General features: G+C 41.6%; 1 protein-coding gene across 1 annotated transcript; it reads right to left on the bottom strand.

Moving 5' to 3' along the window:
- Positions 1 to 15,915: 15,915 nt before the first annotated feature.
- On the bottom strand, positions 15,916 to 19,901 carry LOC127542727 (serine-rich adhesin for platelets-like). The gene is made up of 2 exons (XM_051968498.1): positions 19,515 to 19,901; positions 15,916 to 19,118 (listed from the first exon to the last, which is right to left on the bottom strand). The coding sequence occupies exons 1-2, from the start codon at positions 19,899 to 19,901 to the stop codon at positions 18,543 to 18,545; spliced, it is 963 nt and encodes a 320-aa protein (XP_051824458.1). The 3' UTR covers positions 15,916 to 18,542.
- Between the last annotated feature and the right edge of the window lie 6,637 nt (positions 19,902 to 26,538).

The following is a 26,538-nucleotide window of genomic DNA, read 5'->3' as shown; positions in this document are numbered from 1 at the left end:
GAAAAAAAAGACCCGAGAAGGGAAGAGAGAAGTCCGAGAGGGAACTCTAGCAAGTTAGAGAGACAAAAACCTGAGAATTAGATACAAAGATACAGAAGAGAGAAAGAGAGAGGGGAGGTCAGGAAAAAGAAAAAGAGAAGCCATTGATAAAGAGCATAAGAATAAGGAAAGAAGCCATTTTGATGGAAAATGAGCAATTGAACAAGGAGAGAAATCAGTCAAGGGATAGGAACCTTGGGAAATGTGAACAATCCAGCCAAGTATCCTAGTATTTTGAGCATTATATTTGGAGTTGGCTGAATTTCAATTCGCCATCAGGAGCTGGCAAGGTGTCTTACTCTGGAGAAGTCCTTTAAACGCTGTCAGCCTCAGTTTTCATCTCAGCCAATTTATTGGGCTGGATTTGCTGGTATATAATGACTTTCTGATTCCTTGATCTTCTAATTGCCAAAGAGTGAAAACAATATGCAATTGAGAGTGAGAGTGAGAGTGAGACAGAGAGAGAGAGAGAATGAGAATATGAATATCAATCAAGAGGATAGAGCAATAGATCCAGGGAACCATATATGGAAATGAGAGAGAGGCACAGAAAGTGATTTAGAATAAAATAGAAAGAAAGAGAAAGAGAGCCCTTTGGTAGAGAGCAAAGGAGTGCAGGAAGAGACCATTCTGGAGGATATTGAGCAATTGAAGAAGGAGCCAAAAAGTTATAAAAGGAAAAGACTCTTGGGAAGTTTTGAAGCAAACCATCTAGGTCTCCTAGTGGTCAGAACAGTAAATTCCATATCGGGTTGACAAGCTGTTTTATTCTGGAAAATCCCTTAACCAACTGTGGGCCTCAATTTTCATCTCAGTCAATTTATGGGACTGCACTAGATGGTATCTAAGGACCTTCTAGCTCCATGATCCTTTGGTTCTTAGAAAGGGAAAAGGATGTGTTCTTGGCATTAGTCTTGCAATTGAGAGAAAGAGTTAGGGGTGGGATCAGCTACCAAGGATGATAGGGACATAGAGGAAAATGTCTAGAGGAAGTGTCCCGGTTGGGATTAAAGATAATAAGTACAGTAAAACATCTAGATATTGTAGTGAACTCTTCTTGGAACCCAAAATGATCTGAGCTAAAATTCTATTCACTTTTTAATAAGTGTTTGAGCACGGGTTATTGAGTTAATATAGCAGCTTTAATCCTCTGTCCTATTATAATAGAGGTGGACTCAATGGCCCTTTGCAGTATTTCCATGTCCAAATCTATGATCATATTGATGATTGTGGCAAAAGGAAAAGACCACTTGGTTATGACTGGCAATTAGGATGAGGACACAAAATTTTTGAGAAGGAGATAAAGAGAAGGAGGAAAAAGAGTGAGAGAGACACTCAGGGAGCCAGAATAAGAGAGAGAGAGAAATATAAAGAGACAGAAAGAAGAAACAGAGAAACGATAGAGTGGCAGTGACATATGAAGAGTTACCTGGAGATAGATATAGAAAGAAAGGTAGAGACACAGAGAAAGCAAAAAAGAATTTCATGATAATGACTAAAGAGATCCTTTTTGAGAATAATGAGGAACAGAAAAAGAAGATCCTAGGAGAGGGAGAAATGTACAGGGAAGAGATACTTGGAAGGTGTAGAGCAACCCAGCTTGGTATCTAGTGATTAGAAAAATCTTCCTCAAATTCATTCATGTGGTTTATATGCCACCAAAGCTACTGACAAGCTACTTTGGAGAAATTACTTTATCTTAGTCTCAGATTTCTCCTCATTGTATCTTTATGGGCTGGATGGGATGATGTCTAAAGTCATTCCAACTCTGTGATCCTCTGGATGCCAGAGAGACAAAAGCATGGTCATGTGCTATTAAGTTAGAGTAGAACCATAAAAAGTCAAAAGGAATGAGGTATTGAGGGTGAGGAGAGAGAAGAAAATGTTCACAGGAAAAAGAGTTGTCTGTAGTGCAACTTAGAGGTCCCAATGTCCTGAATTTAAATCCTAGTTAACATTATGAATATTTGACATGGAAAAATTCTTTTAGATTGTCTGAGTTTTTCTTTTCTGGTATACTATATTAGAACTGGAATCGATGGCCCCTAAGGTTAATGCCTACTCTCAATGTATGATCATAGTTGGAAGGAACTGAGTAAGGGAAAAAAAGCTTTTGAGGAAAAGCTAGCTAGCTAGAATCACACACACACACACACACACACACACACACACACACACACATAGAGGAGAGAGGGAAAAAGTTAGAGTGAATCAGTCACTGAGGGTGAGGAGACAAAAACAAGTACTCATAGCAAACAAAAGTGTGTAGATTGAGGGAAATATGCAGACTAAAACAGCTAGATAACCTAGTGGATTCTTGTTGGAAGTCTGAATGATTGACGAGTTCAGATCCTAGTTAACATTCTTAATAAGTCTTTGACTCTGGGTGATTCATTTAGAGTATCAATCTCTTTCTTCTATTATACTATGGAGTTGGACTCAGTGGTACCTTTTAGCTCTAAATATTTAGGAAAAGGAACAGAAGCAAAAACCAGGTTTCATTATGTGGGAATTTGAGGAAGGAAAAAAAGCTTTTCAAGAAGAGAAAATGAGCAGAAAAAGGAGGAATTAAAAAATATTGAGAGAAAAATAGAGAGACAGAGAGAATAATAAATAGAATGTAATACATATATACGTACATACATACACACAAAATTAGAGAGCGGTAGTGATTTAGAAAAAGAAAACTGTCACTGTCACTCATTTCCTAAGTAAGTTTTTTGGGCTAAATTTGATAATGTCTACTGACACTGAAACTCTTTGATCTTCTAGATCCCAGAGAGAAAAAGATGATCATTTGGCAGTAAGCTCAAATACAGAGAGATAGTTATGGGGAATCAGGCATTGTCGATGACAAGGAGACAAAGAGAAGCATCCACAGGAAATAGATGTGTTTGTAGTTCAGGGGAGTATGTAGATCCAAAAACAGCCGGGTCTCTTAGAAGATTGTTCTTAGAAGACAAAATGACCTGAATTGAAATATTAGTTAACATTTGAATATTTTACATGGGGTAATGCAGGTAGTGTCAAAAGTTCTTTTGTTATGTTGTAATAGAACTAGATTCAGTGACTTTCAGGTATAATTCCAGCTCTAAATGTATGATCATAGTCGTGAAAAGGGAAAACAAAAAGACAAGTTATTTATGGATGGGCATTAGAATAAAGAAGATACAGAGAGGAGAGAAGGAGAAGGAGAGAAAGAGAGAGGAAGCAAAAGAAATGGAGTGAGACAGATTTGGGATAGAGAGAGATATAAAGATGGCGAATGGAAGTGAGATATTAAGAAACCCAAAGATAGATGAGAGAGAGAGAGATAATGAGCGAGAAATAGATAAAAATCAAAGAAAAAATAGAGGCAGAAAATGAAGACTAGAGAGAGAACCAGGGAGAGACAGAAACAGACAAAGACAGACAGAAATATGGAGATAAAAGCAGAGAAAACAGAGACAGAAAAAGAGAACTAGAGAGAGAACCAGATACAGACACAGACAGACAGAAATATGGAGATAAAATCAGAGAAAAATAGAGACAGAAAAAGAGAACTAGAGAGAGAACCAGACAGAGACAGATACAGACAGAAAGAAATATGGAGATAAAATCAGAGAGAAATAGAGAAACAAAGACAAATGTAGAGATAAAATGGGAAACAGAGAGAAAGAAAAATAGAATAAGAGAAAGAAAGAGACAGAGAAATATAGAGAAAATCAGAAAATAATAGAGAAATAGAAATAGAAAACCAGAGAGAGACAGGCAGAGAGAAATAGAGATAAAAATGAAGAGTAACAGAGAGACAGGCAATGAGAACCAGAGAGAGACAAAGAGAAATCAAGAGAACATCAGGAAAAAATGCATTTTGTCTTCATTTTTGTTTCCCTTTTGATCTGATTTTTCTTGTGTGGAAAAATAAGTGTATAAATATGTGTATGTATATATATATATTGGATTTAACATATTTTTAACATGTTTAATATATATTGGATTACTTGCCATTTAGGGGAGAGGGTGTGGGGAAAGGAGAGGGAAACTGGAACACAAAGTCTGTCAATATTGACAAATTATTCATGCATATGTTTTGAAAATAAAAACCTTTAATTAAAAAAAAAAGAAAATCAGAAAGAAAGAGATAGAAAAAGAGAAAGAGAGAGACAGGGGGATAGGCAGAGAGACAAAGTCAGAGACAGAGAAATATAAAGTTAAAATCAGAGAAACAGAAAAATAGAACTAGAAGGAGAGAGAGAGAGAAAGAGATATACAGAAGGAGACAAAGTGAACTATACAGATAAAATCAAAGAGAAACAGAGATATAGAAAAAGAAGAGAGAGAGAAAGAGAGAAATATAGAGACAAAATCAGAGAGAAATAGAGAAGTAGAAAAAGAGACCCAGAGAGACAGAAAGAGAGAGAGAGACAGAGACAGACATATATTGAGATAAAATCAGAGATAGAAAAAGAAAATTGAGAGATAGAGAAACAGAGAGAAATTTAGAGATAAAATCAGAAAGAAAAAGTGAACGAGAGAGAGACAGAGACAGTCAGATAGAAACAAAGAAATATAGAGCTAAAATCAGAGAGACAGAAAAAGAGAACCATATATAAGTATGTGTATATACACATATATAAATATAGAGATTAAAAATTAGAGAGAAACAGAAAAAGAATGAGAGATAAAGAAACATAGACAAATTTAGAGACAAAATCAGAAAGAAACAGACATAAAAAGGGAACGAGAGATTTAGAGACATACAGAAAGAAATATAGAGCTAAAATCAGAGAGACAGAAAAAGCGAACGAGAAAGAAAAAGAAAGAGAGGGAGCTATATAATCAGAAAGACAGCAAAAGAGAACCAGAGAGAGATAGAGACAGAAAGAAATATGGAGATAAAATCAAAGAGAAATAGAGAGACAAAGACAGAAATATAGAGATTAAAATTAGAAAAAAAGACAGAAAAAGAGAACCAGAGAGAGATACAAAAACAGAGAAATATAGAGATAATATCAGAGAGAAATACAGATAGAAAAAAGAAAATCAGAGAGAGATAGAGACAGCGAAATATAGGGATAAAAATCAAAGAAAAAGAGAATGAGTGAGAGAAATCTAGAGAACATCAGAAAGAAATGCATTTTGTTTTCTTTCTCATTTTTGTTTCCTCATTGATCTGATTTTTGTGCGGCAAGATAATTATATAAATATATTATATGTATATTAGATTTAACATCTTTTAACATGTTTAATATATATTGGATTACTTGCCACCTAGGAGAGGGGGAAGTGTGTGGGAAATTAGAACAAAATATTTTCAATATTTTGCTAATATTGAAAAATTATCCATGCATAAGTTTTGAAACTAAAAAGCTTTAATTTAAAAAAAAGAAAATCAGAAAGAAAGAGACAGAAAAAGAGAAAGAGAGATGGAGGATTGACAGAGACAGAGAAATGTAGAGATAAAATCAGAGAGAAATAGAAAAAGAGAACCAGAAAGAGAGAGATGGAGAGAAAGACAGATAGACATACAGAAGGAGACAAAGAGACAGAAAGAACTATACAGCTAAAATCAACAAGAAATAGACAGAAAAAGAGAATGAGAGAGATAGACATACAGAGAGGGACACAGTGAGAGAGAACTATAGAGAAAAAGTTAAAGAGCAGAAAAAGATAATGAGAGACACAAAGAAATATAGAGATAAAATCAAAGAGAAACAGAAAAAAGAGAATTAGAGAGAGACAGTTACAGAGACAGAGAGAAATATGGAGATAAAATCAGAGAGAAATAGACACAGACAGAAATAGAGAGAAAAGACAACAAAATAGAGATAAAATCAGAAATAGTGACAGAAAAAGAGAACCAGAGCGAGATAGAGACAGAGAGAAATATAGAGATAAAATCAGAGAGAAACAGAGACACAGAAAAGAGAAATGGAGAGAGACAGAGATAGATTAATATGGAGATAAAATCAGAGACAGAAAAAGAAAATGAGACTCTGACAGAGACAGAAACAGAAAAATTTCTGTTTAGAGAAACAGAAAAAATCAGAAAGAGAGGAAGAAAAAGAAAACGAGACAGAGACAGAGTCAGACAGAGACAAAGAAACATAGAGGTAAAATCAGAAAGAAACAGAGGTAGAAAAAAAGAACCATATGTGTGTTTCTGTGTTTGTGTGTGTATGCATATATAAATACAGAAACAAAATTAGGGAAACAGAGAGAGAAAAAGAGTGAGAGATAGCGAAACAGAGACAAATTCAGAGATTAAATCAGAAAGAAACCGAAAAAGTGAACAAGAGATTCAGAGACATACAGAAAGAAATATAGAGCTAAAATCAGAGAGAAACAAACAGTAAAAATGAACTAGAGAGCGAACCAGAGACAGATACAGACAGAGATAAAGAGAAATATGGAGATTAATATCAGAGAGAAATAGATAATATCAGAAACAGAGAGACAGAAAAGGAGAACCAAAGAGAGAGACAGAGGCAGATAGATAGATAGAAACAGATATAATAGAGATAAAATCAGAGAAATACAGACAGAAAGAGAAAATGAGAGATACAGACATTCCAGATAGAGACAGAGCAAAAATTAGAGATAAAATCAGAGAAAGTGAGACACGGAAAGAGAACCAGAAAAAAAAAAAACAGAAATAGATATACAGAGAGAGACAAAAGTGGGAGAGAGAATGTAGAGATTAAATCAAAAAGAAAGACAGTAAAAGAGAACCAGAGACAGAGACAGAGAAATATAGATAAAATCAGAGAGAAACAGAGAAATAATAGAGATAAAATTAGAAAAAGAAAGAAAAAGTGAATCAGAAAGAGAGAGAAATATATAGAGATGAAATCAGAACGAGACAGAAAAGGAGAACCAAAGACAGAGAAATACAGGGATAAAGTCAGAGAAACAGAAACAGAAAGAGAATGAGAGAGAAATATAGAGATATAATCAGAGAAAAACAGACAGAAAGAGAAAATCAGAGAAACAGACATTTCAGATAGAGACAGAGAGAAAATTAGAAATTAAAATCAGAGAAAGTGAGACACAAAAAGAGAACCAGAATAAAAGATAGAGATAGACAGATATACACAGAAAGACAAAAGTGGGAGAGAGAATGGAGAAATTAAATCAAAAAGAAAGACAGTGAAAGAGAACCAGAGACAGAGACAGAGAAATATAGAGAAAATCAGAGAGAAACAGAGACAGAAAAAGAATGAGGGGGATAGAGAGAAAGAGGCAGAAAGGCAGACAGAGAGAGAACCAGAGACGGAGACAAATTTAGAGAGAAAATCAGAGAGAAACAGACAAAAGAGAACCAGAGAGAAACAACGTGACAGAGAGAACTATACAGTAAAATTAAAGAGAAACAGACAGAAAAACAGAACCAGAGAGACAGACACATACAGAGATAGAGAGATAGAGACAGAAATATAGAGATAAAATCAGATAGAAACAAACATAAAGAAAAAGAATGAGAGAAAGACAGAAGTTTAGAGATAAAATCAGAAACAAATAGGAAAAGAATGAGAGAGAGAGAGAGAGACAGAGGCAGAGGCAGAGAAAGAGGTAGATCAGAGAGAGAGTACAGCTTCCATAGTGGGGATTGGGAGAGAAATAGTCAAGAGTCTTAGTGTGAAGAGTCAGTCAATTATTCAACAAGCATTTATTGAGCTTGATATGTGTACCAGGCAGTACACTATGCCTTGGGAATACAAACAAAAGGAAAAAAATAGCATCTCTGCCCTCAGGCAGGTAGTTCCAGTGGTGCAAGCCAGATAGTAAAGGAAGCTGAAAAGTGAGTGTGGCTTTGGGGGAGGAGCACAGCCAGTGTGGAGACAAGATGGAGGTATTCTGAGTATATTTTGGCAGGAGAGGTAGAGCTAGGTGCCATGAGTGCCCTCCATAAAGGGAGGTTCTGGGAGGATCCATCCATTCAGAGAGAGATGGTCCAGGTCTGATGCTTCTTCTGAGGAGTAAATTCTAGGTCAGATTTTCTAAGAAGAAGAAGCTCTTTGGGCCTGATGGAGAAGTCCAGAAGGCAGCCTGATGAGAAATTACTAGAATTTGGATTCGTAATAACTGAGTTCGACTCCTGCCTCAGATAAGTTACCAAGTAAAGTATTTAATGTTTTCTGGATAGGATTTCCTCCTCTGAAGAATGGTGCCTCTCAGTTGGATGGATGGCCTGTAGTTTCCTTCCAGCCCAATATGCCTGGCAATAATGAAAGCAATAGAACTGCCTTGTGATTTTGGAGTCAGGAGATAGACATTGAGGAAAGATGTCATTCAAGAGAGGAGAGATGGAGAAAGGAAACATGAATGAGGATGGGGCCTAATTTGTGAAGAGGGAGCTAGTTTCGCCAAAGAACAAGAGAGACAGAGAGAAACAGAGAAAGAGAGAAAGTGCACGGTAAGGGGCAAAGAAATGAAGGAAACGACCAGTTGTGGAGAACGGTAAGCAGTTGATCACAGGTGAGGGAGAGATGGAAAGGCAGGGGCACCTCTCAGTTATAGGGTGAGCCAGCTAGGAGTCATTCTGGATAGCACATTATATTTGAAAATTTGAGTTTATATCCCACATTGACAAATTAGAGAGAGACAGAAAGAAAAACAAAGAACTAGTGACAGAGAAAGCAAGAAAGACAGTAAAACAGAGAGAAAGAAAAAGAAAAGCTTCCAATTGGAGTTGACTTTGTGTTTAAGCCTCATCAAAGCTAATGACAAGCTCTGTTCCTTTGGAGATGTCACTTAACACAAGACAGCCTTCATTTACTCCTCATTAAATTTATTGGGCTGGATTTGATGGTGTCTAAAGACTGTGTAGCTCTGATCCTCTGGATGCCAGACAGGGAAAAGAATGTGTCTTTGTAATTAAGCTTGGAACAGAGAGATAGAGTTAGAGGGAATCTGGCAGTGCCATTGAGATGGAGACAGAGGAAAGCATCCCCTGGAAATAGAAGTATGTGCAGTGAGGTAATATATAGAGGAAAAAGGCAGATCTTCTAGTGGACTCTTCTTGTAATTAGAATGAACTGAGTTCAAATCCTAGTTTATTAAAAAGAAATGTTTTACCCAGGGCCCAATCAATTAGCATATATCAGCCTCTACTTCCATTTTAATGAAATAGAGTTGGATCCAATGGACCATTGAGTTCTTTTCAGCTCTAAATCTTTGATCTCATTTATGACAGGGGAAATAAAAAGACCAGCTAGTTTTATGTGTGTATTAGAGTAAAAGAGAAAAGTTTTCAAAGAGGAGACAGAAGGAAAGAAGAGGAAGGAAGGGAGAGAGTGATAGAGCAAGAAGGAGAGAGAGATAGAGAGATTAAAAAGAGAAACAGGACAATGCAAAAGAATATTAGAGTAAGAAGAAAAGGAGACAAAGCTTTTGAGGAGGAAATCAAGAGAAGCAGAAGGAGAGAGGGGAAGAAATAGACATAGAAAGACAGAGGTATAAAGAGAGAAATAGAGAGATAGAGAAAGGGAGAGAGACACAGAGAGACATAGAGAGATTCACAGAGAGATGGAGAAAGAGATGGAGAGAGGGAGACAGACAAAGATGGAGACAGAGAGAGGGGGAGCACAGAGACAGAAACAGTAAGTTAAAATCAGAGAGAAGCAGAGAGAACCAGATACATAGTTGAGAGAGATGAGTACAGAGACAGACGTGTATACAGAGAGTAACAGGAAAAGAGAAAGAGAACCCCTTAATAAATGGTAAAGGAAAGAGGAAGATAGCATTTTGGATGACAGTGAGCAATTGAGCAAGGAGTGAACAAGACATAAAGGGATAAGGACCCTGACAAAGTATGAGGTAATCCATCTAGGTCTCCTAGTGGTCAGAGCAGTATACTTGCTGACAGTGTTTAAGTTCCACATCAGGGGCTGACAAGTTGCCTAACTCTGGAGAAGTCCCTAAAGCACTGTCAGCTGCAGTTTTTACCTCAGTCAACTTATAGGGATGGACATAAAGGTATTTATTGACCCTCCAGCTCCATGATTTTCTGCTTGCTGGAGAGTGAAAATCATGTCCAATTGGGATTAGTCTTGAATAGAGAGTGATAGAGGTAGTGTGAGTCAGTCCCTGAGGATGAGAGGGGGAGAGGCAAGTGTCCACAGGAAATGGGAGGGAGTAAGGGGGAATATGTAGAATAAAACAGCTAGATATCCTAGGGAGCCTTCTTGAAAGTCTGAATGATCTGAGTTCAAATTTTAATTAACTTTTTAACAAGAGATTAACCCTGGGTAATAGATAGAGTGTCATTTTCTGTCCTCTATCATATTATAATAGTGATGGCTTTAGAGACAATAATTCATTGAGGAGGAGAAAGGTATAAAGGGAAAGGATCTCTGGGAATAGCCTTTGGGGACCATTTGTGGAACTGGTAAAAACGAAGTCTCCATATTTGTATTCTTGAGTTCAAATCCTTTCTTAGTGATCCTGGGCAAATCACTTAAAGTGACTAAGCCTTTTTGTCTTCTATCCTAAAATGACAGACTTGAACTCAGTGACCGCTCAAAATTGAAGTATGGGCAGCAGGGTGGTTGTAGAAGGTGGGCAGAGGCAAGGGTTTGTTTACACCAGGGAGAGAGAGCTGGAAATGGAAGTTAGGATTTTAGACCTGGGACGTGTCTGGGAGGCAGCTCGGGGCCATTTAATAGAGTCCTCTGGTGGAAGGAGAACTACTGGAGTTTGCATCTGAACTCAGCTGGGGCAAAGTTGGTTTATCCCGGGCAAGTCACTTCACTTACCTTAGCCACAATTTTCTCTTCTGTCAAATGCTGGTGTCGCACTTGATGGTCCCCCGTTGTCCTATGGCCGTATGGCGCCGTGAGGGTCAGAGGGCAAGCAAGCCCTGGCACTGATGCCATGTGTGTGTGTTGGAATGAGAACCACAGTCATGTTGCCACATCTTGATGGCCTAAAATGTAGAAATCCCCCAGTTCCCTGGGTCCCCTGATACTAGAGAATCCCCTATCCCCCTACAAGGACAGGCTCAAAGTCTTATCCACCGTGGTGACAAGTACTTGCTTTCCTGGCATAAGAGTCCATGCATTTTTTTCTAAAGTGGCTCCTTTTGAATATGTTTAATAAATTTATTATTTATTTTGATTTTAATTAAATTTGGTCCCTTCCCCATGTTAAACCCTGGAGATGTAAAGAAAGGTGAAAGGCAGCTCTTCATGAGCTCCCAGTCTCATGGCAGAGACAACAAACCAACAGCTACATAGGAGCCTTGTTGAGAAAGGAGACCATTGCAGGCCTGGGGGACAGCCACTGATAATGGTTAGAGTCAGAAGATGGAGCGTGTTGTTCCGAGAAAAAGGAGGGCATTGTCACTACATTACTTATATATTATAGGGGGGGAGTGTAAGGTGAAAGGAGACTGGAAAGGCGGCTGGTCAGGAAGGGCTTTGAATGCCAAGAAGAGGCTTTTAGATCTCATTCTGGAGGCTCTGGGGGTCACTGAGTAGTGGCCCTGCTGGCTGAGCAGCTGAATGGAGGATGGAGGGGACAGGGCGAGAATGGAGGCAGGAAGAGCAATAAAAAGGCTCTTTCAGAGACTCAATATGAGATGATGAGGAAGTGCCCCAAGGTGGGGGCAATGTCAGAGGACAGAAGTGTCACTTGTGAGAGGTGTGCAGAAGGTCAAATGGACAGGCCTTGGTGAAAGATAATAAATCCTTTGGTTTTCCTTCCAAATTTTCCTTTTCCTCCTTTGGCTCATCCCTTTTATTCTCTCTCCCTCTCTTGTGAAATGTTTGTATTTTGAGAGCCTGAAAGGCTGTAAAATGCAACTCTGTTCCTTAGAAAGCTGTATTTGTTTCTACTCATGGAGAACAGCCTTCCTTAGCAGGGTAGATGTAGCAGGTGTTGATCTAGGGTCATTGGCTTCTGGTTAATTGTTGGGCTTCTTGCAAGAGGTTGAGAATGTTCCAAATGTTTGTAATTAGAAGGCTGATTAGTGTGGTTTGCGGTGAGCTAGTGGAGTGATGGGATACCTGGGACTGCTGGAACGCGCACGAGGTAAGATTTTTGCTTACCTGACTGGCCTCCCATGGTTCTGTCATTCTTCTGCTCGTTGGGCAGGAAGAGTGGTTTTTATGCAGGTTTCTTTGGTCTAAAGGAGAGGTGAGTGAAACTCGTAGAAATGGTGGTGAGTCAGGTGTTGGTTGGTTGTGGTTCACAGGAAGGGCAGTTCTGTGCCAGGGAATTGGCTTAGTTGTGAACTGTTGATCGAGGCTTGGACCATCCGTCTTAGTAGCTGTAGCTACTTCTGAAGCTTTCTCTTTCGCAGGTAGGGAGGAAAGATGTAGGAACCTTGTGCCTCAATAGGACGAAGACTTCCTTTGTCTTGTCAGTGGAAGAGTTGACACAAAGACTTCAGATGGAACCTTTTACTTCTTCACCTCAAGAGAAATCCTTCATTCCCCCATGAAATTAAGAGAAGGCATTTGATAGGTTTGCATGTGTGCATAAATGAGGACGGCCAGTGATTGTGTGAGTGAATGTATAAGCTCAAAAACATCATGAGGTGAAACTCCTGTGAAGACCTCAATGAGTTCTGTGGATGGATCTTCTCACAGTGAGAGTCCCTGACAATCACTGGTTCCTGAACTAGCTCAAGGATTGGCCACTTCTTTTCTTGTATTCCATGGAAAATCCTACTGTGTGCAAAATCTTCAGTAGCACAACCCCGTGCAGTGAAGTGTCAGTTCATCCTGTGTGGAGACAACAAAACCACTTTAATCCTAGCTTATTTCTTGCTTCTTTATGACTTTTTCTCTATTCTTCTTATGCCCTTGAAAGGGGAGCTTAGAACTTTGTTAGAAGATCTTGTGTCTTGAGACTTTGAGAGAGAGAGTGAGCAGGGTTTTGTTTGTGTTTGGTTGTTCTATGAAATGTAGAGCATGTGCTGTCAATGTTGTTCATATTTAGTTTCTTTTTAAATCAAGCTGAGAGAGAGTAAAAGAGAGAGGGAGTGATAGAGAGAGAGAGAGAGAGGAGAGAGAGAGAGAGAGAGAGATTCTTTTTTTATTTGCACAAATTTGTAGAATTCCAAATTAATTAGGGAACAAATTTGTGAGTAAAGTACAATCTATTCAATTGTACTTCTAAATTGTAATGTGAATAGTTCAAATACTCTTTTATGTACTCCAATATTAGAAGTGCTCAAAGTGGAGACTAAGTAGAATTTGCATAGAAAATTCACCCTAACCCCTATAGCAGTCTCTTCTTTCTTTGGAAGACTGAAGGATTTATTACTTTAATGTAGGGAAAGTCATTTCACCAAGTAGAAGATTTTTAGCCCTTAATAGAATCGTAGGTAGTTTACATGTTTTGTCTCTAGTAATTCCAAAATGGAGGAAAAATAAGGCAGTATTTTTTGCAGTTTGAAGTTTTAAAATATCATTCATTGCTCAAGAAAAAACGAGTGCATTCCTGCTTGGAAAGAGAGACTTGTTCAAATCAGAGAGCAAAATAATATAAGGAAGCAAGCAATTTCATTTTAGAAGAATAGTTTATTTGACCATTTTGGTCTTCTGTGACTCATTTAGCAAAATCTAATTGTTGAGATAAACAAAAGAATTAAAATGGACTATGCCTTGATAAGCTTTTAAGTAAAGAATCAAATTAGAAGAATTTTGTTGGTGAAATTAGAAACTGTTAACCTTGAAGTTTCAGTGCTGTTTAGGGAAACAATAGTTTGAGATGTATAAGAAAAACGTGCTGAAGTTGAACAGCAAGATCCAGCAGATTATAGAAATTAGTTCTGAGATGGTGTGAGACATGATTTGGAAGGAGAGGTGTGAGATTGAGAAAATAGATTGATTGGCAATTCTAGGGGGTTCAGGGATCAGTCTAGTTTGATCCAAGTCAGAACAGAGAGAAGACTGTGCCTTTCTAACACCTCTTGAGTACCCCCCCTTCTGTCCTATGACATGGCCCCCACTCTTGTCCAGGTCCTCATTACCTCATATCTGGACTATGGCAATAGTGGTTGTGCTCCAGGTCTCCCCCTTCTAGTCCATCCTCCATTGGGCTAAGAATGCTTTTACTAACATGCAGGTCCAATCGTGTTCCCTTTGCTCAGTAAACTTCAGTGGCTCCCTACTGCCTCCAGAATCTAATAATATTTTCTTAGCAGATCAGATCTCTTCCCAAGTTGCCCTTCCTGCATTTGCAGTCTCGTTCTACTTTATTCTCCTCCACCTCCCCTGGGTGCAGCGACATTATCCTCCTTGCTGTACCTTGAAGGTGATGCTGTCCCCTGACTATTCATATTTTCACTGGTTTTCCACCATGCCTGTAATACTCTACCTGCTCAGTCTCATGGTGGATGGTCCCTTGTCCTTGGGGTCCAGACTATTTGTGTTCTCATTCTGACTCACACCGTGGCAAACCGTGTTACTTCGGGAAAGTCAATCGACTTCATTCAGTCTCAGTTTCCTCTTTTGTAAAAAGATGGGGCTGGATGTGACTTAACTTTGTAGCTCTGTGACCCAGTGGATGAGAGAGAGAAAAAAGAAAGCCCCCTGGCAATTTGTGTGAGAGAGAGATTTGGAGGGAAGCTGGCAATGAGGAAGATCAGAGAGAAGCAATGAGGCCTGGGGGCAATGTGTGAAGTGACCTAGGCAGGGCTCCTAGAGGACACATCACTGTTGTGAATGGTCCTGAGTTCAAATTTTGCTTCACAACATGCTTACTAGCTGTGTGATGCTGGCAAAGTCACCAAAATTGTCTAAGCTGCTTTCTTCTTCTTTAAAATGATGGGATTGGACTCAGTAGCCCTTATGGTTCATTCCAGCTCAAAATGTCAGATAATCTCAGTGACCCAAGAGCTAATGCCGAGTACTGATTTTTAGATTAGAGGGACAGTAGGGCAAAAAGCTTCTGAGCAGCACATTGAGAGAAGAGGAACTTTTTCTGTGGACAGTGAGATATGGGTAAACTGTTTTTAGAAGTCAGGATGAGCTGAGTTCAGATCCTACTTCAGAGTTCAAATAAGTATTTCACCCAGGACAATTCACTCAGAGTTTCTAAACCTGTGTGTTTCTTCTGAGATAATATAATTGAGTGGGACCCAGTGGCCTCCAGGGTTTTTCCCAGGTCTAAATCTGTGATCAGAAAAACATAGAGATAATGTAGAGAGATATCGAGAGAAAAACAGAGAGAGGCAGAGAGATAGAACTGATCATTTTTGAGGATAGTGAGCAATTAACCAAGGAGAGGAAAGGTAGTGAAGGGATAAGATTCTTGGGAAATGTGGGCACACCAGCTAGATTTCCTGGTGTTTAGGGAATTAGAGTTGACTGAGGTTTAGTTCCCCATCAGGGTTGACAAGATATCTTACTCTGGAAAAGTCACTTAACCACTGCCAGCCTCAGTTTTTTTCTCAGTCAGCTTACAGGGCTGGATTTGATGGTTGTATTGAGCCTCTAGCTCCCTGATTTTCTGGTTGCTGGAGAGTCAAAATGTGTCCAGTTCGTATTGTTAGTCTTGGATAGAGAGACAAAAAGCTAGGAAGAATCCGTCATTGAGATGGAGAGCGAGACAGGCATGTGTCCACAGGAAATAGACACGTGGGCATTGAGGAGAATATATAGAGTAAAACAGCTAGATATCCTAGCTGAGAGAGACAGAGGGAGGCAGAGACAGACAGACGGTTAGAGAGAGAGAGAGGGGCAGAGACAGTGGCAGAGAGGTAGAGAGAGACAGAGAGAGAGGCAGAGAGGGGGTAGAGACTGTTCTAGGGAATATGAAAGAGCTGAGTTCAAATCCTAATGAGCATTCTTAATTAGTGTTTGATCTTGGGTAATTCAATTAGCATATCAGCCTCTATCCTCCCTCCTAATGTAATGGAGAAAGACTCAATGGCACCTAGGCTTCCTTCTGGCTCTACATCTATGTTCCTGATGATAGTAAGCAGCAAAAGAAAAGGCTAGTTGCTATTGCCTGGGAATTAGAAGAAGGAAATAAAAAAAAGCTTTTGAGGAGGAGGTAGAGAGGGATTGATAGAGAAGCAAATTGTGACAGAGACAGGAAGAGAAATAGAATGAGAGAACCAAACTGATGTATAGGGGAAAATAACTAGTGAGCGAGAGAAAACCAGAAACAGAGCTGCTTGAGAGACAGAGGGATAGACACACATAGGGAACAGACCGTTATGGATGAAGATGCGGAATAGAAATAAGGGAGCTCAGGCAAGGCAGATACGTAAGGGAAGAGGCACCTGGAAAGTGTAGAAGACACGACCTATTATATCGAGTACTTGGAATTAACTCGTTGAGTTTTAATTCCTCCAGAGCTACTGACAAGCTCTGATACTGAGGAGTCCTTAATCACTGTTTGCCTCTGGTTTCTGCTGAGGAAACTTAGTTGGTGAGATTTGATCATGTCTAAGGACAGACCAACTCAACCATCCTCTAGATCCCAGAGGGAGAAAAGGACGTCCACTTGGCTTAGCCTGCTAATAGAGAGAGAGATCTAGGAGGAAAGCAGGTGAGGAGAAATAAGTATCCACAGGAAATAGAAATCTATGCTAGGGGAGGAATATGTAGAGTAAAAGAGCCAGGTCTACTAATGGACTCTGCCTGGAAGTCAGAAAGACCTCAGTTTACATCCTGGCAAACATTCAGTTAATATTTCTCACTGGAAAATGTAGGTCCAGTTGCTGAGTTTCCATCTTCTGTTATAACAGAATTGGACTCAATGAATCCCAGAGTTCATTTTTGCTCTTTATGTATGATCAGAGTCATGAAAGGGCAAAGGCAATTACTAGGTATTATGGGGTGGGATTTAGACAAAATAGAGAAAGTTTTGAGTAGAAGATAGAACAGAAGGGAGAGGGATTGTGGGAAAGGAAATGAAAGAGAAAGCCAGATGCAGGCAGAGTGAAGAGAGAAAGACATAGTGTGGCAAAGAGATAGTGAGAGAAAGACAAGAGATGGATACGGAAAGAGAAGCAATAAAAAGACAAAAGAAACTGAAAGGGGGAGAAATGGGATAAGAAGCAAGGATGTGAGGGAAGAAACCATGGAGGAGAAAAAGGAGGAAACGAGATAAGAGACGAGAGGTGATGGAGTGATGCAAGGGGAAAAGACACTGGGAATTTGTATAAGAGATTCAGAGAGAGACAAAGAGGCTGAGCGAGACAGAGAGGCAGAGAGAGAGAAAGAGGAAGGCAGAGACAAAAGTACAGACACACAGAGACAAAGACAGAGATAGAGAGAGACAGAGAGGGAGGCAGAAATAGAGACAGATGCAGAGAGAGAGAAAGAGGAAGACAGAGACAGAGAGATAGACAGATGCAGAAGGGAGACATACAGAGATAAAGAGACAGAGAGATGCAGAGAGAGACAGAGGCATAGAGGTAGAGATAGAGACAGATGCAGAAGGGAGTCAGATACAGAGATAGAGAGACAGAGATGCAGAGAGACACAGCGAGGGAGGCAGAGATAGAGATAGATGCAGAGAGAGACAGCGAGGGAGGCAGAGATAGAGAGACAGAGAGGGAGGCAGAGATAGAGACAGATGTAGAAGGGAGGCAGAGACAGAGATAGAGAGACAGATGCAGAGAGACAGCGAGGGAGGCAGAGATAGAGAGAGATGCAGAGAGATAGAAAGCGGAAGGTAGAGACAGAGATAGACATATACAGAAGGGAAGCAGATACAAAGAAAGAGAAAGAGATGCAGAGAGAGACAATGAAGGAGGCAGAGATAGAGAGAGATAGAGAGATGCAGAAGGGAGGCAGATACAGACAGAGAGAGACAGAGAGATGCAGAGAGAGACAGCGAGGGAGGCAGAGACAGAGAGACAGATGCAGAGAGAGACAGAGAAGGAGGCAGAGATAGAGATAGACAGATGCAGAAGGGAGGCAGAGACAGAGATAGAGAGACAGAGATGCAGAGAGACACAGCGAGGGAGGCAGAGACAGAGATAGAGAGACAGATGCAGAGAGAGATAGAGAAGGAGGCAGAGATAGAGAGACAGATGCAGAGAGACATAGAGGGAGGCAGAGACAGAGAGAGAAACAGATGCAGAGAGAGACAGAGAAGGAGGCAGAGATAGAAATAGAGAGACAGATGCAGAGAGGCAGAGACAGAGAGAGAGACAGAGAGGGTTACAGAGATAGAGATAGACAGATGTAGAGAGAGACAGAGAAGGAGGCAGAGATAGAGAGACAGATGCAGAGAGACAGAGAGGGAGGCAAAGATAGAGATAGACAGATGCAGAAGGGAGGCAGAGACAGAGATAGAGAGACAGAGATATGCAGAGAGACACAGCGAGGGAAGCAGAGACAGAGATAGAGAGACAGATGCAGAGAGAGACAAAGAAGGAGGCAGAGATAGAGAGACAGATGCAGAGAGAGAAAGAGAGGGAGGCAGAGACAGAGAGAGATAGAGAGGGAGGCAGAGACAGATGCAGAAGGGAGGCAGAGACAGAGATAGAGAGATGCAGAGATAGAGAGGGTTGCAGAGATAGACAGATGCAGAGAGAGAGAGAGAGGGAGTCAAAGATAGAGATAGACAGATCCAGAAGGGAGGCAGAGACAGAGATAGAGAGACAGAGATGCAGAGAGACACAGCGAGGGAGGCAGAGACAGAGAGAGAGACAGATGCAGAGAGAGACAGAGAGGGAGGCAGAGATAGAGAGACAGATGCAGAGACAGAGAGGTAGAGACAGATGCAGAAGTGAGGCAGAGACAGAGAGATACAGAGACACAAAGGGAGGTAGAGACAGAGAAAGATAGAGAGATGCAGAGAGAGACAGAGAATGAGATAGAGATAGAGAGACAGATGCAGAGAGAGACAGAGAGGGAGACAGAGATAGACAGATGCAGAGAGACAGAGAGGAAGGCAGAGACAGAGAGAGAGAGACAGAGTTGCAGAGATAGAGATAGATGCAGAGAGAGACAGAGACAGATGCAGAAGGGAGGCAGAGACAGATAGAGAGACAGAGTTGCAGAGACAGGGAGGTAGAGACAGAGAAAGAGATAGAGAGATGCAGAGAGACACAGCGAGGGAGGCAGAGACAGAGATAGAGAGATGCAGAGAGACAGAGAAGGAGGCAGAGATAGAGAGACAGATGCAGAGATAGAGATAGACAGATGCAGAGAGAGACAGAGACAGATGCAGAAGGGAGGCAGAGACAGATAGAGAGACAGAGTTGCAGAGACAGAAAGGGAGGTAGAGACAGAGAAAGAGATAGAGAGATGCAGAGAGACACAGCAAGGGAGGCAGAGACAGAGATAGAGAGATGCAGAGAGACACAGCGAGGGAGGCAGAGATAGAGAGACAGATGCAGAGAGAGACAGAGAGGGAGGCAGAGATAGAGAGACAGATGCAGAGAGAGACAGAGAGGGAGGCAGAGATAGAGAGAGACAGATGCAGAGAGATAGAAAGAGGAAGGTAGAGACAGAGATAGGCATATACAGAAGGGAAGCAGATACAAAGAAAGAGAAAGAGATGCAGAGAGAGACAATGAAGGAGGCAGAGATAGAGAGAGATAGAGAGATGCAGAAGGGAGGCAGAGACAGACAGAGAGATGCAGAGAGAGACAGCGAGGGAGGCAGAGACAGAGATAGAGAGACAGATGCAGAGAGACATAGAGGGAGGCAGAGACAGAGAGAGAAACAGATGCAGAGACAGAGAAGGAGGCAGAGATAGAAATAGAGAGACAGATGCAGAGAGAGAGACAGAGAGACAGATGCAGAGACAGAGAGGTAGAGACAGATGCAGAAGGGAGGCAGAGACAGATAGAGAGACAGAGATGCAGAGAGACACAGCGAGGGAGGCAGAGACAGAGAGAGACAGATGTAGAGAGAGACAGAGAAGGAGGCAGAGATAGAGAGACAGATGCAGAGAGACATAGAGGGAGGCAGAGACAGAGAGAGACAGAGATAGAAATAGAGAGACAGATGCAGAGAGAGAGACAGATAGGGAGGCAGAGACAGAGAGAGAGACAGAGAGGGTTACAGAGATAGAGATAGACAGATGCAGAGAGAGACAGAGAAGGAGGCAGAGACAGAGAGGTAGAGACAGATGCAGAAGGGAGGCAGAGACAGATAGAGAGACAGAGAGATGCAGAGACAGAAAGGGAGGCAGAGACAGAGATAAATAGAGAGATGCAGAGAGACACAGCGAGGGAGGCAGAGATAGAGATAGAGAGATGCAGAGAGAGACAGAGAAGGAGGCAGAGACAGATGCAGAAGGGAGGCAGAGACAGAGAGACAGAGAGATGCAGAGACAGAGAGAAATAGAGAGATGCAGAGAGACACAGTGAGGGAGGCAGAGACAGAGATAGAGAGATGCAGAGAGACACAGCGAGGGAGGCAGAGATAGAGATAGAGAGATGCAGAGAGAGACAGAGAAGGAGGCAGAGATAGAGAGATAGAGACAGATTCAGAAGGGAGGCAGATACAGAGACAGAGAGACAGAGAGGGCTTCAGAGATAGAGATAGAGAGACAGATGCAGAGAGACAGATAGAGAGACAGATGCAGAGAGAGACAGAAAGATAGAGACAGATGCAGAAGGGAGGCAGAGACAGAGACAGAGAGAGAGATGCAGAGAGACAGAAAGGAAGGCAGAGACAGAGATGCAGAGAGCTAGAAAGAGGAAGGTAGAGACAGAGAGATAGACATATACAGAAGGGAAGCAGATACAGAGAAAGAAACAGAGATGCAGAGAGAGACAGCAAGGGAGGCAGAGATAGAGAGAGATAGAGACAGATGCAGAAGGGAGGCAAAGACAGAGACAAGAGAGATGCAGAGAGAGACAGAAAGGAAGGCAGAGATAGAGATAGAGACAGATGCAGAAGGGAGGCAAAGACAGAGACAAGAGAGATGCAGAGAGAGACAGAAAGGAAGGCAGAGATAGAGATAGAGACAGATGCAGAAGGGAGGCAGAGACAGACATAGAGAGACAGAGAGATGCAGAGAGACACAGCGAGGGAGGCAGAGACAGAGAGAGATAGAGACAAATGCAGAAGGGAGGCAGAGACAGAGATGCAGAGAGAGACAGAAAGGAAGGCAGAGATAGAGAGACAGATGCAGAGAGAGACAGAGGGAGGCAGAGACAGAGAGAGATAGAGACAGATGAAGAAGGGAGGCAGATACAGAGATAGACAGAAGCAGAGAGAAACAGAGAGACAGAGAGATAGAGATAGATGAAGAAGGGATGCAGATACAGAGATTGTTTGACAGAGATGCAGAGATAGATAGAGACAGAGGGAGACAGAGATTAGAGAGACAGAGATGCAGAGAGAAATAGAAACAGAGAGGGAGACAGAGATAGAGACAGAAATATAGATACAGAGATAGAGAGACAGAGAGATGCAGAGAGAGACAGACATAGAGAGAGGTAGAGATAGCAGATAGATAGATAGACAGAGATAGAGAGCCAGGTAGAGATAAATACACAGAGACAGAAAGACAAAGAATTAGAGTGAGAAATAGAGAAAGATGCAGAGAGGTAGAGAGAGACAGAGACACACAGAGAGATATACACATACACAGTGAGATAGAAAGATAAAGACAGAGAGAGATGCAGAGACAAAGGCAGAGAAAGGGACAGAGAGGGAGGCCAAGATAGCGTGATAGAGACACTCACAGATAGGTAGACAAAGACAGAGATGGAGAAAGGTGCAGGGATAGAGGCAGAGACAGAGATAGAGATAGAGACACACAAAAGATAGACAAAGACAGAGAGCGATAGAGATAAATACACAGAGATAGAAAGAGACAAAGACAGAGAGAGAGAGACAGAGGCAGATAGAGAGGAAGGAGAGAGAGACACACACACAACAATAGAGACAGATGAAGAGAGAGATAGGCAGAGATAGACAGGGAGACAGAGAGAGAGACAGAAAGATTCAAAGAGAGAGATATAGAGATAGAGATACACAGAGAGAGGCAAAGAGGCAGAGAGAGAGATGGAGAGAAAGAAAGAAAGGCAGAGAGATGGAGAGAGACAGAGAGATAGAAACACACACACAGATAGACAATGAGTGAGAGACACAAAGAGTGAGACACACACAGACACATACACACACACACAGAGATAATGAGAGAGACAGAGAAAGAGAGACAGTGACAGGACAGAGATAGAGAACTCTAGGAAATAGGGCAGTGAGGATGAGAAGGAGAATGCAGAAAGCACCCCAGGAATTAGAAGTAGGGCAGTGGCAGAATATGCAGATGAAGGCACTTCTTGGAAGAGAGAGGGACCTGAGTTCAAATCCTACTGCACCTTTTTTATAAATGTTTCATGTCGGGCGATTTATTTAGAGTGTCTAAACCTCTCTCGAGTTGGGAAAGGTGGCCCCGAGGGTTCCTTCCAGTTCCAAGCCTATGATGACAGGGAATCAAAGTCCACTTATCATTGAGTAGGGATTAGAAGGGAAGATGCTCAGAGAAAAGGAGAGAAAGGGAGGGATTGAGAGACAGAAAGAGAAACAGACACAAAGTGGCCTTGAGATGGGGAAAAGCACAGGAACATATGGCAGGAGAGAAAGGAACGGGGACACACACAGGGCCACATCATAGTGAGCTGGGGAGCCGGGGGAGATGTCATGGAGGAAATGAGGAACAGAGTGAAGAGGCCACGGGGGGAGGGGGGGACTCAAAGACAAGAGGTAGTCGGCAAATGTAGAAGAAACCAGTTCGGTGTCCCAATGGTTAGAGCATTCTCCTAGAATTTGAGCATTTGAACTTCTGTCCTACCATAGTCACTGTCAAGCTATGGAAGTATGGAGCAGTCCCTCAATCACTCTCTGTCTTAGATTTCTCCCCGCCAAATTTAGGGGACGGGATTTACTGGTGTCTCATGGTGCTCCACCTCTCGGATCTGTGTTCCAGAGAGAAAAAAGCTGTCCATTTGGGATTAAGCTCAAATAGAGATAGAGTTAGAGGGATCCAAGCACTGAGGATGAGGAGGGAAGTAAGAGACAGAATAAGCTGAGCAGGTAGCCAGATCCCTCAGTTGGCTCTTCTTGGAAGTCAGAGTGAATTTGTGTAGAGGCTTGAAGTCTGTCTGTTTCTCTTTCTGGACCTATCTTTAGGTTTCTCTTAAAATCTCACTGCCCCTGTTATAGACAGAGTCATGGAGAGCCACATGATAATGAGCCACAGAATGATGTAGTAGACATTGTGGAGGGAAATGAGGAATGGGGAAAAGAGAATCCAGGTAAGAGAGAGGTGAAAGGGCAGAGTTAGCTGGCGAGATGTAGAGCAAGTTACATTGATGGTGTAATGATTAGAGCACTCGGTACTGCTTCCTTGAGTTGAAGGCCCTCCTCGGTTGTGGATGAGATGTATTTTTCTGGAGAAGTCACTTAACCATAGGCAGCCTCAGGTTTCTCCTTATCTTGTATTTCTTGGCTTGGATTAGAAGGGATCTGCAGACACTTCAATTATCTGATCCGGTTGTCAGAGAGAAAAGGGTGTCCGTTTGTTATGAAGCTTGCAGCCGAGAGAGAATTAGAGTGAATCGGACATTGAGGAAGGGAAAGAGACAGGGAGAGCGTCAAGAGGGAACAGAAGTGTGTGCGGTGGAGGAGGTATATGTAGGACCACACAGCTAGGTTTCCCTGTCAGGAAGTCATGATGATTGGAGTTCAGATCCTAGTTAATATTGTGAGTATTTCAGATGGAGTCATTCTGTTAGAGTGCCTAAGATTGGCTCGGCCGGTTTAAGAGAATTGGACTCAAAAGTTTGCAGATGCTCTTGCTTTTTTTGAGTGTGGATTAGAGTAAGGAGAAAAAGCTTGTGAGGAGATAGGGAGGGTGAAGGAGGAAGAGGAGAATGTGAACAAGAAGAAGAAAAGAAGAAGAGACAAGGAGGAGGTGGAGGAGGAGGAGGGTGGGAGAAGAAAGAAGAGTGAAAAAAGAAGAAAGACAAGAAAGAAGAAGTGGAAGAGGATGAAGGTGGCGGCGGTGGAGGAGGAGGGAGGGGAAAAAAGAAGAAAAAGGAAGAAGAGAAGAGGATGAAGGCGGCGGCGGTGGAGGAGGAGGGAGGGGAAAAAAGAAGAAAAAGGAAGAAGAGAAGAGGATGAAGGCGGCGGCGGTGGAGGAGGAGGGAGGGGAAAAAAGAAGAAAAAGGAAGAAGAGAAGAGGATGAAGGAGGCGGCGGTGGAGGAGGCGGGAGGGGAAGACAGAGAAGAGAATAAAGGAGGCGGCGGTGGAGGAGGCGGGAGGGGAAGACAGAGAAGACAAAGGAAGAGAAGAAGAGAATAAAGGAGGCGGCGGTGGAGGAGGCGGGAGGGGAAGAAAGAGAAGAAAAAGCAAGGGGAGCTAGGTGGCTCAGTGGATAGAGCACCAGCCTTGAAGTCAGGAGGACCTGAGTTCAAATCTGGTCTCAGACACTTAACATTTCCTAGCTGTGTGACCTTGGGCCAGTCACTTAACCCCAATTGCCTCAGCAAAAGAAAAAAGAAAAAAAGAGGTTAAAGCAGGAGGAGGTGGAGGAGGAGGGAGGGGAAGAAAGAAGAACAAAAAGAAGAAGAAAGCAAAGAAGAAGAAAAAAGGAGAGGGCAGCTAGGTTGTACAGTGGATAGAGCGCCAGCCTTGAAGTCAGGAGCACCTGAGTTCAAATCTGGTCTCAGACACTCAACACTTCCTACCTGTGTGACCTTTGGCAAGTCACTTAACCCCAATTGCCTCAGCAAAAAAAAAAAAAAAAAAAAAAAAAGAAAAAGGAAAAGAAGACGATGAAGGAGGAGGAGGTGGAGGAAGAGGAGAGGAAGAAAGAAGAACAAAAAGGAGGAAGAGAAGAAGAAAAGAAAGGTGGAGGAAGGAGGTGGATGGAGGGGAAGAAAGAAGAAAAAAAGAAGAGAATGAAGGAGGAGCTGGTGGAGGAGGAGGGGAAGAAAGAAGAACAAAAAGGAGGAAGAGAAGAAGAAAAGAAAGGTGGAGGAAGGAGGTGGATGGAGGGGAAGAAAGAAGAAAAAAAGAAGAGAATGAAGGAGGAGGAGCTGGTGGAGGAGGAGGGGAAGAAAGAAGAAAAAAAGAAGAGGATGAAGGAGGAGGAGCTGGTGGAGGAGGAGGGGAAGAAAGAAGAAGATGAAGATGGAGAAGGGGAAGAAAGAAGAACAAAAAGGAGGAAGAGAAGAAGAAACAAGGTGGAGGAAGGAGGTGGATGGAGGGGAAGAAAGAAGAAAAAAAGAAAAGGATGAAGGAGGAGGAGCTGGTGGAGGAGGAGGGGAAGAAAGAAGAAAGAAGAACAAAAAGGAGGAAGAGAAGAAGAAAAAAAGGTGGAGGAAGGAGGTGGATGGAGGGGAAGAAAGAAGAAAAGTAGAAAATGAAGGAGGACTAGCTGGTGGAGGAGGAGGGGAAGAAAGAAGAACAAAAATGAGGAAGAAAAGTAGAAAAAGAAAAAGAAGGGGGGAGAAAATCTGGAACACAAGGTTCTCCAAAGATGAATGTTGAAAACCATCTTTGCATATATTTGGAAAAATAAAATACTATTGAAAAAAAAGAAACTCTTCTTATGGGTGCCCCAGAGAGCAAAGAAATACCTCTTGGACTTGGGATAGGAGAAGAACATGAGTTTACCATCAAGGAAGGTAAGATACAGAAAGGTGACAGCTGAGAAGATGGGTTGGAAAAATATGGGAAAAATATGTCAGGGACTCATGTCCTTTAATGGTCTGTTCTTTGTAGTCTTGTCACACCCAAGTTTAAATCCTGTTTGGAATTTTTTCTAATTGTTTGAAAGCAGACAATTCATTTAGAGTGGTTATGCCTCTATTTCTCCTATTAAAATTAATGGGATTTGAACTCAATGTTCCCTAAGATTCCCTCTAACTCTACATCTATGACAGTCTTTGGAAAAAAAGAATGGAAAAAGCGACTCGTTTTTGAATGAGAAGGAGAGCAAGGGAAAAATGCTTTAAAAAGAATGAGAGAAAGGGAGAATTTTTTTAAAAAAAGGGGCCTGGATAGAAAGAGAAAGGCAGAAAGAGAAAGAGATCGGGAGACAAGGAGAAATATAGCGATAAAATCAGAGAGGCACAGATAGAGAAACAGAGCAAAACAATTAAAAGGGAAAAGAGATGGCTTGGATAATAAACAGATAAATAAGGGAAAAGCCCATTATGGAGGACAATAAGCAATAGAGCAAGAAGACCACAGGAGATGGAGGGTTGTCAAGAGAAAGATCCCTTACAAATGTAGGGCAAGATCTATAGGTATTACTGTTTTCTTCAGGGAAGGGAGGGAGAGCAAGGAAAGAAGAGAGGGAGAAACAGAGAGAAAGAGAGATAGAGATAGAAAGGGAGAAAGAAACAGAGTACGCAAACTGCTTGGTATTGGGCAAGAAAGTAAAGGAAGAGACCATTGTGTAGGAGTGTGAACAACAGAATTAAAACATAGATAAGAGAGAGATTTAAAGGGGAAAGATCTCTAGTGATACTGGGGGAGGCCATAATGAGTATAAAACCAGTGGAAGGAGAGATGTAAAGGGAAGGGACAGCCTTAGAAAATTTAGGCATAGCTAGGAAGCAGCTGTGT

Source organism: Antechinus flavipes, chromosome X (genome assembly GCF_016432865.1).
Source record: "Antechinus flavipes isolate AdamAnt ecotype Samford, QLD, Australia chromosome X, AdamAnt_v2, whole genome shotgun sequence".
Lineage (NCBI taxonomy): Eukaryota > Metazoa > Chordata > Mammalia > Dasyuromorphia > Dasyuridae > Antechinus > Antechinus flavipes.
The sequence above is the reverse complement of the archived record's forward strand: the minus strand, read 5'-3'. Positions and strand labels throughout refer to the sequence as shown.

Coding starts and splice junctions, on each gene's coding strand:
- LOC127542727 (XM_051968498.1), bottom strand. CDS start 19,901: ATGTCTCTCTGCATCTGTCTCTCTATCTCTGCCTCCTTCTCTGTCTCT. Junction 19,119..19,514: donor TCTCTATCTCTGCCTCCTTC/ATTGTCTCTCTC, acceptor TCTATCTCTGCA/TCTGTCTCTCTATCTCTGCC.